At 42.5% G+C, this 13,755-nt stretch overlaps 1 protein-coding gene across 1 annotated transcript in view; it reads right to left on the bottom strand.

Annotated features, from left to right (window-relative positions):
- Window positions 1-13,755, bottom strand: part of dnah1 (dynein, axonemal, heavy chain 1) — a 333,655-nt gene that overhangs the window by 304,958 nt on the left and 14,942 nt on the right. Inside the window, exons 6-9 of the mRNA XM_067999000.1 lie at window positions 12,786-12,918; window positions 8,224-8,385; window positions 3,439-3,691; window positions 981-1,138 (exon numbers count right to left, since the gene is read on the bottom strand). Of these exons, the coding sequence (XP_067855101.1) occupies window positions 981-1,138; window positions 3,439-3,691; window positions 8,224-8,385; window positions 12,786-12,918 (706 nt within the window). The remainder of the gene's footprint in view (window positions 1-980; window positions 1,139-3,438; window positions 3,692-8,223; window positions 8,386-12,785; window positions 12,919-13,755) is intronic.

Here is a 13,755-nt window from a genome sequence, read left to right as displayed (position 1 = left end):
ACCAGTCTCTCCCATAAGCAGACCCTGTATCCCCTACAATCAGGAGTTTACCTTTACTGCCCAATATCTAGTTATACAATAGTGTGTCCTGGGGAGTTATAACAATGAAATCCCTCATTTTGTGAATTGGATACTGTAATCTCATGCATGTCCCCATGTACGTTTCTCCTATCTTCTGGAAGGCAGACTGATGCACACTCTAGTGAGATGAGGCCAATTGTAAATCAACAAGCTGGTTTATTTTATATGCACTATGTTGACAAAAGAATAAAGTTTATAGTGAATTTCAGTCTATTTTCATGACACTCCTCATAACATAGAAAATAACAGAGCTGCCACATTATCCTTCTTAGTGGGCTATATTCACTTTACTAACTATCACATCCCTGGAACTAGTTGGCATGGAACTTAGAGAGCTTTCTCCCTCTGTGTCTGACTTCACTCCAAATTTTTGCTGACTGAGCTGTGTTCTGACTAGACAGGATGCCAAAGACTTTGACCCATCCCTATCTCTCCATGTCCAGGGATTGGCCAGTCGAGCTGCCAGTTAAACCTGCTACCATCCTCCTAGGTGTGGGCTCCTGGCAGCTGCTCCCCCACCTCTGCACCACACGAATGAAGCTGTCCCAACATATTATGGGTGAATGTTTACTGAAAAGTCTTAACGAACCCCCATTGTCTCAACCTGATTTGATCTGTGGAGAGCACCATTTATCTAGCCGGTTTGTCTGGATCTAATCCCTTATTGCTGAATTCAACTTAATAGCAATATCTTGATATAAATTACCCAAAACCCTCCAAGGCAAAACCATCAAAAATCTTGAAATGTGACAGCAGCTAAACAGCAATATGAGTGATTTTACCAAATGAGATGCCAAATCTATGTGTACAGCTCCTTTAAACGGAACAATGGAAAATAACTTAAAGCTGGAATAAAGGAAGGATCATACTGTGTTAAGCAGTGAAGATATCTGGTTTACCTTTGCTTGGCACTTTTACTTTCTCTTTATCTGGAAGAATGACATAAGAAAATTGTTTGGGGTCAGATGACACAATGTTGTCGAAAGTAATTTTATTCATAGTGCGGTCATACTCCAGATGAACCTCCTGTTCTATCCTTTTAAAATAGTTTGGCAACCTACAAAAATAGGAAATCAATAATTAAAATATGTAACAAACAGAAATATATTTTGACTGTTTTAAACCACTCTACTCACTACACTTAAGGGTACAATAGTATAATGGTTATGTCACTGGACTAATAATCCAGAGGCCTAAACTAATGATCCAGTAGAACGTGAGTTTAAATCCCACCGTGGCAGTTTGAAAATTTGAATTAAGTTTTTTAAAATCTGGAAATAAAAAACTGGTATCAGTAAAAGTGACCATGAAGCTGTCGGATTATCGTAAAAACCCAACTGGTTCACCAATGTCCTTTGGGGAAGGAAGCCTGCCGTCCTTATATGGTCTGGCCTATATCTGTCTCCAGTTCCACACCAACATGGTTGACTCTTAACTGCCCTCTGAAGGGCATTTACAAGGCACAAGTCAGGAGTATGATGGGATACTTTCCACTTGCCTGGATGAGTGCAGCTCCAACAACACTCAAGAAGCTCAACACCATTCAGGACAAAGCAGCCCACTTGATTGGCACCCCATCCACCACCCTAAACATTCACTCCCTTCACCACCGGCGCACAGTGGCTGCAGTGTGTACCATCCACAGAATGCACTGCAGTAACTCGCCAAGGCTTCTTTGACAACACCTCCCAAACCCATGACCTCTATCACCTAGAAGGACAAGGGCAGCAGGCACATGGGAACGACTCCACCTGCACATTCCCCTCCAAGTCATACACCATCCCGACTTCGAAATATATCGCCATTCCTTCATCGTCGCTGGGTCAAAATCCTGGAACTCCGAACCTAACAGCACTGTGGGAGAACCTTCACCACACAGACTGCAGCGGTTCAAGAAGGCGGCTCACCACCACCTTCTCAAGGGCAATTAGGGATGGGCAATAAATGCTGGCTTTGCCAGCGACGCCCACATCCCATGAACGAGTAAAAAAAAAAGTGGCCCAGCAAACTACTCAGTTGTATCAAACAGACTACCACCAGCTCAAGAAGACAGCCCAACATCACCTTCACAGGGCAACTAGGGATGCGCAATAAATTCTGACCTTGCCAGCAACACACATATCCAGAGAATGAATAAATATAATGAAGTATGACCTTCTGTTGAGGAGGACCTGGAAAACACCTCCAACTGAAGTTAAACAAACAGAGAAATTCCTGGTCCTGCTCATATCACCAACTCTTCTAGAGGAACAATAAGATGTAGTGATTATTATATGTATCAGCTTGGCTCAGTTGGTATCACTCTCAGCTCTGAGTCAGTAGGTTATGGATTCAAGCCCCACTCCGGTACATTAGCACATAATCTCAGTTGAAACTCCAGTGCAGTATTAAGGGATCGTTGGGAGGTACTTTTCTTTCAGGGACGATGTCAGGTGGATGTAACAAATTCCATGGCACTATTTGAACAAGATCAGGGAGTTATCCCGGCCAATATTCCACTCTCAACCATGGGAAAAAACAGATTAATTGGTCATTCATCTGAATGACTAACTATCAGGAAAGACTGAACGGGCTGGAGCTCATTTCTCTAGAAAAGAGAAGGCTGAAGGGTGACCTGATAAAGGTCTTTAAAATTATGAAGGGGTTTGATAGGGTAGAAGTAGAGAAAATGTTTCCACTTGTGGCGGAATCCAAAACTAGGGGTCATAAATATAAGATAGTTGCTAATAAATCTAATAAGGAATTCAAGGAAACTTCTTTACCCAGAGACTGGTTAGAATGTGGAACTTGCTACCACATGGAGTAGTTGAGATGAACAGCATAGATGCATTTAAGGGAAGCTAGATAAGTACATGAGGGAGAAAGGAATAGAAGGTTATGCTGATAGTGTGAAATGAAGTAGGGTAGCAGGAGGCTCATGTGCAGCATAAACATCGGCATAGACTAGTTGGGCTGAATGACCTATTTCTGTGTTGTAAATTCTTTGCAATTCTATGATTTGTTGTTTGAGGGACTTTGGTGTATGCAACTGGCACTTTGCCTACTAAACAACGACTCCGCTTCAAAAGTTTCATTTATTCGATGTGTAACAGTTTGACATGTCCCAAGGACTTGATATAAATACTTGTTCTTTCATAATAGAGTATTATTAAAGAGTTGGAATCTATAGAAACATAGGGAAATACCACCTTGGGGAACTGGGTAATACAACTTTTAGGGTCTGGATTTGAATCCAGCCAAGGCTGATGGGATGAACTTTTCCTTTCTACGCTGACTTTAAGGATCCAATGTGGAATGAGTTTGGTTAGTCTCAAAGCAGTTATTAGGGGACATGGGCCACTAAAATGAAATACATACGCAGATTTATCTCGGAACCCAGGAGTGCTGAAAGCCCATTGCTTCATCTTTTTAAAGCTTTCTTCATCTAGGAACCTAAGCCCATCAATTGGCATGCAGTCGATGTACAGATTGTAGAGCAGCAGTGCTTCTGTCTTCTGGCGTAGGAAGTGAGCTTGTGCGACCCGTTTTGAAAAAACAACAGGATCCTCTGCACAGAACATCAGACGGACCCGTGGTATCCAGAACTGATTGAGCAACTCCAATCTCTCACCTGTACAGAAAACAATCATAGTCATCAATACGTAAGGAAGCAAAATCAAATAACCCTCATAGATTCTCTCTAATTTCCCCCACTAATTGCAGAGAATGCACTGAAAGTTCCCTGACCAGGTGTCAGCCATGGCTCAGTTGTAGCACTCTTGCCTTTGAATTGGGGGGCTATTGGTTCAAGTCCCATTCCAGAGACTTGAGCACACAATCTAGGCTAATACTTCACTGCAGTACTGAGGGACTACGACACTGTCGGAGATGCCGTCTTTCGGGTGAGATGTTAAACTAAGGCCCTGTCTGCCCTCTTAGATTGATGTAAAGGATCCTATGGCACTATTTCAAAGAGCAGGGGCGTTCTCCCCGGTATCCTGGACAATATTTATCCCTCAACCAACATCACTAAAAAAGATTATCTGGTCAGTTATCTCATTGCTGTTTGTGGGACCTTGCTGTGTGCAAATTGGCAGCTGCGTTTACTACATTTCAGAAGCACTTCATTGGCTGTAAAGCGCTTTGGGACATCCTGAGATCATGAAATGTAAGTTCTTTCTTTCTTTGAAGTGCTAGTGGTGGCAGTGGTTTGGGGACACAAACAGTAGGGATCAGCAACACACAGCCATGATTCTGAAACATCACTCCTCCTTCTCTGGGCCAAGGATTAATAAATAAGGCTATATATCTATCTGGCTCTCAAATATCCATCACTTCCCTCATCCTCGGCCAACTCGTGCGGTGAACTCTGATGCACTCAATTCCTTCAAGCAAGAGCTGGATCTGTTTCTGCCTGGGGCAGAGATCACCTTGTATAAAAGTTAGATACTACATGACATTAATCAGGGCCAGAGACATCTCCTGGACTAGTTTTGAAAGTGGTCGGAGAGGAATTTTCCAGATTATTTCCCCCCTAATTGGCCTGGGATTTTATGGTTTTTTGTCTCTCCCAGGAGATCACATGGGTTTCGGGTGTGGTGCGGAATATATATATAGTTGTGTGGGACAGGTTGAATGGACCAGTGGGTCTTTTCCTATCCATCATTGTCGTATGTTCATATCCTGTTAAACGGCTCTTTCTTTAAGCTTATTGCATGGGGCTGGAGCTTTGCAGAAAATAAACCAGAATGGTGCCAGTCATGTATAAGCCACTAACAGCGGAACAACGTGCAAGTGCTTTAGTATCTATAGACCACCGGTCCCGACGCGCACTCAATTTATTACAACATAGGTGATCAGTTAAAAGAAGACTTTTGAGTTTAAGCTATTTTTGTCAACTTCAGCTGGATTTACCAGCACGAAATTAGTGAGAGGATATGAAGTGCCATGTGAGGAAAGAAAATCGTCTTTGCCCATGTAAGGAGTGAGATATTTAAAAATAGTTCTATGCCAGTTTCTAACAAAAGGAAAATTCTGGTGATGGTTCAGTAGAGACATAAGCCACCAAGCGTTAACTACCAGACTTCGTGTTGCAGACTGAGACTCTGAGTGGCTGGGTGTCAACCATAGCTCAGTGGGTAGCACTCTTATTTATAAGTCATGAAGGTTGATGGGTTCAAGTCCCACTCCAGAAACTTGAGAATATAATCTAGACCAACACTCAAGTGCAGCACTGTCAGAGGTGCTGTTTTTTTAATAAGATATTAAACTAAGGCCCCGTCTGCCTCCTCAGGTGGATGTAAAAGATCTCATGACACTATTTTGAAGAAGAGCTGGGGAGTTCTACCTGGTGTCCTAGCCAATATTTATCCCTCTACCAACATCACTAAAACATATTATCTGGTCATGTATCTCACTGCTGTTTGTGAGACCTTGCTGTGTGCAAATTGGCTGCTGCGTTTCCTACAGTACAACAATGATTCCACTTCAAAAGTACTTAATTGGCTGTAAAGCACTTTGGGATGTCCTGAGGTCATATAAATTCAAGTTCTTTCTTTCTTTCAGAGAGCCTCAGCAGCAAGCCAGAAAGCCATCCCATATTCTGGCCCTTCCCACCGATCAATTGTGAACCAGGCAGTCGCCTGCTAGGTACAAGTCTGCCCCGAGCGTAGCAGGCAATAAGTAAAATAAGTTATTTCAGATTGGGATGCGTCATTGGGAAAGCAGTCGTTCCCAGTAGATGAGTGCCTACGTGCTAACTTATACTGCCAGCTCTGCAACATTCTCAGATCAGCCAGAGTGCTGTCCCTGTTTGTTTCCCCATGTGTGCATCCAAATGCCAGTTACATTCTTAATATTAACCTGAGCTGATGGGCATTTAGCTCCTTAGTCCCAGTAAAATGTTCTAAAATGAAGTTTTAAAAAACTCCCAGGTTGTCTGTTTCTCAAGTTTGTTTCACAGCTTTGGCCAATATTTGATGCACTGTAAGGGCAGTGACTTCTATTCAACTCTTAAACTTGCTTCCAGAAACGCCTGGGGAGAAAACCTTCTCTGTGCGCTATGTGTAATGAAATTCTAAAGCCTTTTCAGGGCCTAGTCACAATTTGCTACACATCACACAGAGAAAATTTCTGTTCCCCCCCCCCCCACCAAGAGTTTATTCTGAATATCAGTTCTGTGAAGGGAGCAACTTTTAATTTGTATCCTCGTCCAAATTTTGAAGAGAATTAGAATAAGTTTTTTTAAAAATCAAGATTGGAGCAAAAAATAATAGACTAGAAATTACTGTTATATTAGCAGACAAAGGCTTATCATATTCATATGGCATTCCTCTGTCCACTATTTTAGTGGAAGGATTAATCCATTTAAAATAAACAGATTAAAACTGATGTTAAAGAAGTGGGCAGGGAAATGTCATATGAACGCTAAATTTCTTGTTAATATTTCTCTGTTTGTATAGTCTTTCCATCAGATGCATGTTTTTCTTGTGCTGCTAATTTACTTTGCTGCTCTTCTTTAAGTCGTGCAATTTTTATATCACTTCTTCCCAAATCCTTTCAGTTTTGGAGACTGCATTTATCATCTGGTTGAAGTGTTCCTATGACTGTCCCATTTTCTGCTTATTTGCGGCCCTTGCTCACAAACCAAGAATACAAAGGGGTGGAAATTATGCTACAATTGTAAAAAGCTCTGGTTAGACCACATCTGGAGTTCAGGTAAGAAGGACAGACTGATCTTGGAGAGGGTGCAGCGCAGATTCACCAGAACGATACCAGGGCTAAAAGGGTTAAATTATGAGGACAGGTTGCATAGAAGAACTTGTATTGCCTTGAGTGTAGAAAATTAAGGGGTGATCTAATTGAGATGTTTAAGGTGATTAAAGGATTTGATAGGGTAGATAGAGAGAAACTATTTCCTCTGGTGGGAGAGTCCGGAACAAGGGGACATAACCTTAAAATTAGAGCTAGGCCATTCAGGGGTGATGTCAGGAAGTACTTCTTCACACAATGGGTAGTGTAAATTTGGAACACTCTCCCCCAAAAAGCCGTTGAGGCTGGGGGTCAATTGAAAATTTCAAAACTGAGATCGATAGAGTTTGTTAGGTCAGGGTATGAAGGGATATGGAACCAAGGCGGGTAAATGGAGTTGAGATACAGATCAGGCATGATCTGATTGAATGGCGGTACAGGCTCGAGGGTCAGAATGGCCTACTCCTGTTCCTATGTTCCTAAGATGTCATGTGACGCTCCATTACAGCTGTGAGTCCTTTGTGCTGAAATATGCTTTCCTACCCAACTGTTCACTCGTTCTCTCCTCTAATTGCACGCACCACTTCCACATTACTGAAACTTGAAAGATTTAAACTTGCAAAGTGGCTCATTAGCTGCTTGACAATTGCTAAAGGATCATTATTGTAGATGCATGATGATTGGCTGATATATCTTTGTTACTTCTAACAGACCTCTAATGAAAACATAAGAAATTACAATTTTGTTTCCTGTGATTCCAGTGAAATGGAACATCGCACGACATTTTGGTGCGAAAGGAACTGTAGGTTGCCATATTTTCATTAGAGGTGCGGAATCAGTGAAAGAACTTATTGTTGAAAGAAGAACTCCAGGCCCTTAAGGGTTGAATGTTAGGTCTGTTCCAAATTTCCTCTTAAAATAATGGCTACTTTCTCCAGTTTAAAGCACAGCAGTCCAATTGGCTAGACATCTCAAACTTGACTGAGGCCTTTTGAGGCCAGACACTTGTAGCATCTTGTCAATCACTCCTTCTTACCAGCAATGCACGTCCACTGCTATTTTATAATGCACGAAAAGCAAGATAATGGCTAAAAAGTAGCAAAATTGTACAGTAAATCTGGGCTTTGTCTGATTCCTACCGGAAACTGAAGACAGTAAGCTCATCGAAGAACTCAACCTGCGGTCTTGACTTTTAGAAAGTCTGTCTATCCTCAATTCCCCGTACAGCACCAGGTCTTTCATTATTATTTAAGTGATACCTATACGTGCTTTAGAGATAATTTTATGTTTTTCAGACAAAGCAGATTTCAAATATTACTCCGTTATCAGTTTTTGTCTAGAATACATCTTATTCTGTTTGCAGTAATTAATTATATTAAGAGAGATAAACCAGCAGAGCTAGAAAGTACCTACCAGTTTCAGTAAAGCCTCCATTCACCACTGGTTGGTTGTTTTCATCACGGATTAAATCATAACTATCTGCTTTCTGCACCAGGTAGAGTTTCTTTTCTTTGTCGTAGTCCAGAACACCAACAAAAAACCACCTGTAGACAACTGAGTCGCTTTTGGGATCGTCTGAAGATTAGGAACAAGACTTTATGAAAATGAAGTGCTTAGCAAACTACTGCCATTGGTTATTTAAAGAAGGTTTAAACGCCTTGTTCTTGTCTGCATTTGTTCTTCACTCATTAACATAAAGATACAACAGTGCCAATATTGGGAACATTTCCCCAACTTCACGTCCTTTTTATGTTACTGGGTAAAACCGTCACTGGAATATTGGCCTAGAAATTCGATTGCGCCTAAAAACAGCACACGCAAATATTGGGAAGACCGCAGCCATTGTTTTTGGCCTCTGCCACAAAATCCGTTCACTAGCCACTGATTCCATTCCCCTCCCTGGCCACTGACTGAGGCTGAACCAGACTCTTCGCAACCTCGGCATCCTATTTGACGCTGAGCTGAGTTTCTGACTCCATATCCTCTCCATTACCAAGACCGCCAACTTCCACCTCCGTAACATTTTCCATTTCCGCCCTTGCCTCAGTCCACCTGGTGCTGAAACCCTCATCCATATTGTTGTTACCTCCGAACTTGACTGTTCTAATGCTCTCCTGGCCAGCCTCCCATCTTCCACCCTCCATGAACTTGAGCTCACCCAAAACTCTGCTGTCCGTATCCTGACTCACACGAAGTCCCATTCACTCATCACCCCTGTGCTCGCTGATCTACTTTGGCTCCTGGTCCAGCAGTGCCTCGAATTTCATCCTTGTGTTCAAATCCCTCCATGGCTTCACCCCTCCCTATCTCTATAACTTCCTCCAGCCCTCCAACAACTCTGCATTCCTCCAATTCTGGTCTCTTGTGCATCCCTGATTTCCTCCACCCCACTATTGGCAGCCGTGCCCTTAGCTGTCTAGGCCCTGAGTTCTGGAATTCCCTCCCTAAACCTCTCTGCCTCTCTACTGCTCTCTCCTCTTTTAGGACGCTCTTAAAACCTCTCTCTTTGACCAAGCTTTTGGTCACTTATCCTAATATCTCCTTACATGGCTCGGTGTCAAATTTTGTCTGATAACGAACCTGTGAAGCGACTTAGGACGGTTTACTACGTTAAAGGCACTATATAAATGCAAGTTGTTGTTCTTGTTGCATGCGCCTGTTCGCATGGTCCCAGGGACGACATGAAGTTGGTACTGGGACTTCAGGCGTGATTCAGGCGTGCAGCCAGCGCTACCCACGCTATTCATTGGCTGCATGCCTATTTGTAGGGGGAGGGGAAATAGTGTGTCTCTGATGCCAGTTAAAGACAGCCAGGACATCTTAAAGGGGAGGTGCACTTTGGCTACAGACAATAGAGAAACTTGTAAAATGGCTTGAAGTGGTCCAGATGGGGCACCCAGGTTCTTCGATGCCACGTTGTAGGCCCTGGTCGAGGCGTTGGACAGGAGAAGGGAGATCCTGTTCCCCCCCCAACCCCAATGGACAAAAGGCCCTCCAAGAAACATCTCTGCTACCAGTGGGAAGAAATCTGCGGACATCAATGCCAGGAGCTTAGCTCCCGGAACATGGCTGCAATGTCGAAAGAAGTTTGATGACTTCACCAGCGTTATAAAGGTAAGAATACTGCTCTCACTCTCTGCTCGCAACTCCACCACCACCACTACTCACAATACTCCCCTCCCAGCTTCCCTTCATTCTCCTACAATCACTGCACCACGCTTCACTCCACCTCCTTCTCCTCATACTCACACACTCACCACTACTGCAACCCTCACTTCCCCACACCTCATATCTGACACACTGCATGCCAACTATTCGACCCTGACAGGCACATTCTCTAAACACCTCACAAGGATATTACGAACATAGTGCTGCTGAAGGGTCTTTGTTGCCTGTTAGCACCACGAGTTGTGATCGAGTTTCTGACATGGTGAATCAGGCGCTGGAGCAGCCCAATTTCACAAAAGGGTTTTACGAGCATAAGACCATTATTTAAATTTTTTAATTACCATTTTGAATACTTCCTGTGCATACCCTGGCTGCCTATGGAAAAGGCTAATCAATATGACGGGCAGCGCACTTCTGGTGCGGGATGGTCTCTCGCGCACTGCCCGCCATATTGGATGCATTGGTGCCCATTTTATGTCTGCAAAACGGGCGCAGTGCCAACAAAATTCTAGTATAATGTCTTTTTTTAATTAAACTTTTTCATTGAATCCATAATGCTGAATGGCTCCTTCAGAGAGGTACATTCAGGGGCAGTAATTAGCATCCTTAAAATTAAAGTAGACTCTTACATAATAGGTAGCTAGCCAGTCCAATGTTAGAAGCTTTCTTTTGTCAGTTAGTAGAGAATACAGGTGAAGCTAGAATACATTTTCATGAATCATTTACTTTAATTAAATGGAAGGAATACCAGTAGGAGTTTGCTATTAGTTTAAAATAAGTTTATATTGCCTGTTTTTCAGGTTTCCAGTTTCTGTTTTTTATTATTGAAAATTATAGCTATCCATCATTATCCTGTCTCATCTCTTATGGTGTTAATTTTGTTTACAACCCACAGAGGGCCTAAGGATTTTCTGGTCCTCAGAAAGGCTAGTCACTGGGGCCCCTTACACAGCCTGTCCCTTTTCACTCTGCTGTATCATGAGTATTCTTGTGACGGTGCAGCTAGGAAGGATATTTTCCTCTGTTTGATAAACTTAGCAAAAATTAAACAATAGTAAACAGCTGCAATGCTGGTAGAGCACACTAACAGAAGATGAATTAGTGTTTGCTGTGATAAATTGTATTCCTCTGAAATGGATTTGTGAGCATTGGTAAAAAGTACCAGAAAAAGACAAATTTTGCTTGTTAAAGCTTTTTAACAAGTCACTATTAATGATGAACTCGTGCAGCATTCAAACTGAAAAGTATTTTCCCCAGGTTTAATTTGAACTTTTACAAAGTTTACAAAGTACCATCGCTGCAGTGACAAAAGCAAATAGTACAGAGGCAATTTTTCTCAGGCAGCCCGAGTGTAACGGACACTAGTACGTATTTCTCAGTGGAGCAGGAGGAAGAGGAGAAGACGGTATGGGGGTTTAGAGGAATTAGGAGTCATGTGATATGCAGCAGGTACTCCACAGCCAATGGGTCTCCTGCAATAGTCAGCCTCCTGGGCTTGGCAAAGAAGCAGTCAATGAGAAGGTTCAAGCTCAGCAGACAAGCTGTGACTGAAGTGTGCAACTTAGTCCACAAAGACTTGCAGGGACTGCTTTATTATCTGAGGAATTGCCAATGGACTACTCTGTAGCTATGACCTAACAGCCTAGTAGATCCCCCACCCCAGCTATGACTTCAGCCACTGGAGAGATCCCCCCACCGATCCCCATTGAGTTCAGTTTTACTGGGCTACTTGGTGCCACATTCGGTTGAATGTTGCCTTGATGTTGTGGACAGTCATTCTCGCCTCCCGTATTCAGCTCTTATGTCCATATTTGAACCAAGGCTGTAATGAGGTTTTGTGCCATGGGCCCATGCTCACTGGGAACTGGGTTGGTCGCAGTCTGACATCCAGAACAGCACTTGTAATTTACTAATAACTGAGAAGGTCTGGTGGCAGTGGCTGCGGAGGCCCGAGATAGGAGCCGCAGAATGAAAATCAATGACATGCAGGGAGAAGGTTGGTTTAGGGAAAATTTTGCCAAGTTAGCACCTACCTTATTATGAGGGGGGGATTTGGGTTGTCTTAGGAGGTGTGGGGAAAATAAAAATTGTGGTCATTAATAGTGTGTTTGCTCACTCAGCAGCTTCACAGAGGAACAGCAAGCTGACAATGTAAAATTACTGAAGCAGTATTGGATTTGGAGCTAACATTAGCATGACAGCAGTTTATCATTGTAAACCCCTCCTAATATCTCCTTCTTTGGCTGAGTGTCCATTTTTTAAAATTACATCTCTGTGAAGTGCCTTGGGACATTTTTATACATTAAAGGCAAGTAGCTGTTGTTGTTGTTACTGCTGTTGCTGGTGGTGTTATAATTATTGTAAATGTGCCACCTACAGACATGACTTTGTGTGATAGTGTTAAACAGGTGATAGTGAATCAGAAGCCTGTTTTACATCTCTCCCGATGACTCTTCCATTGACTTCGATGGAAGTAAAAATGGGGAGAGATGTAAATCGGGCTGTCGATTCGCTATCACCTGTTTTACACTATCGCACAAAGTCAAGATCTATCCCAACGGGTACTGCAGGTAAATGTTAATACATTTAAAATGGATTTTACCATGGCGCAATCCTGACATAAGAGTTTTCAATGCATTTTGAAATAGATTGTTGTGACCCAGTCAGAATTTTTAATATATAATAGATATAATTGTGCTTTATGAAGGTTGTCACTAACAAGAGAAGTGCATAGTTTACAGCAATAACAAGAATGACATTCAAAATCACAGTATTAGTTCCAATGCAATATTCTTGGTATACTGTACCATGTCCTAACTTGTCTTCTTTGGATAGAAGTGCTTTCCCTGGGATAGGTTTCCTGATATTAGATTCTTCCTCATAGCCAAGTTGTAACCATTCTTCTGGTGTCCGACATTCAAATTCTTCATCATCAAACACCTAAAGCACATCAAGAATAAATCACAGTCATGTACATACACATAAAGGATGACAGTGATATTTATTTGGGTATTTTTCCTTCCTTGAACTCTGGTGGTATCCATATGACTGAAGATCATGATCTAATGTGACTATCTTCAGTTTGGAAGAAAATTCTCAACCAAGTAAATGGATAGTACCAAGCATAACCTAAAGATTATGGAGCCAATTTTCCTGCATCCCCCCTCCCCCAGCCTGGTGCTTGACAGGCACAGCATGCCCGAAGTGTGTTTGGCTTGTCTAGGCTGAAATGTGGCTGAATTTAGTGTACTAGCTCATTAACGTGGCTCAGTCTCACGGGAAGGGAAATGCAGGCCTGGCTTCTGGCCGCTGCTGGAGTAGGGTTGTCAACTCTGGTTGGAGGCAATCCTGGAGTCTTTTTTAATGCCCCTATGATTTTTCTCCCAAGTTAGCTCTCAGCAGTGTCCAGAAGATTAATCTTCAATTTCAGGATACCACAGGACAATCCTAGAGGGTTAGCAGCCCTAGGTTGCAGCCATCTAATTTCAACTGCTTATCACCTGTAGCCCAATGCCCTAAAACACCAAACCAATAAGTTGGATAAAATAGACATGTTTGACTTACCCTATGGTTTTTTGTTGCTTCCTGAATAATAGTTGATGTTAGGGACTCAGCATGTGGGGAATTATAGGTGCTAATCACGATCTTAGCAGCCAGTAATGCAGGACATCGATATCCTGAGCCCTACCTTTTAAAAGTATTACATTATGAAGGCAGCATGATGATGCAGCATGCTGGAGCATCAGATCGTTACATCGTGGAGTGGTGGGACATGAG

This window comes from Heptranchias perlo, chromosome 17 (assembly GCF_035084215.1).
Source record: "Heptranchias perlo isolate sHepPer1 chromosome 17, sHepPer1.hap1, whole genome shotgun sequence".
NCBI lineage: Eukaryota > Metazoa > Chordata > Chondrichthyes > Hexanchiformes > Hexanchidae > Heptranchias > Heptranchias perlo.
The sequence above is the reverse complement of the archived record's forward strand: the minus strand, read 5'-3'. Positions and strand labels throughout refer to the sequence as shown.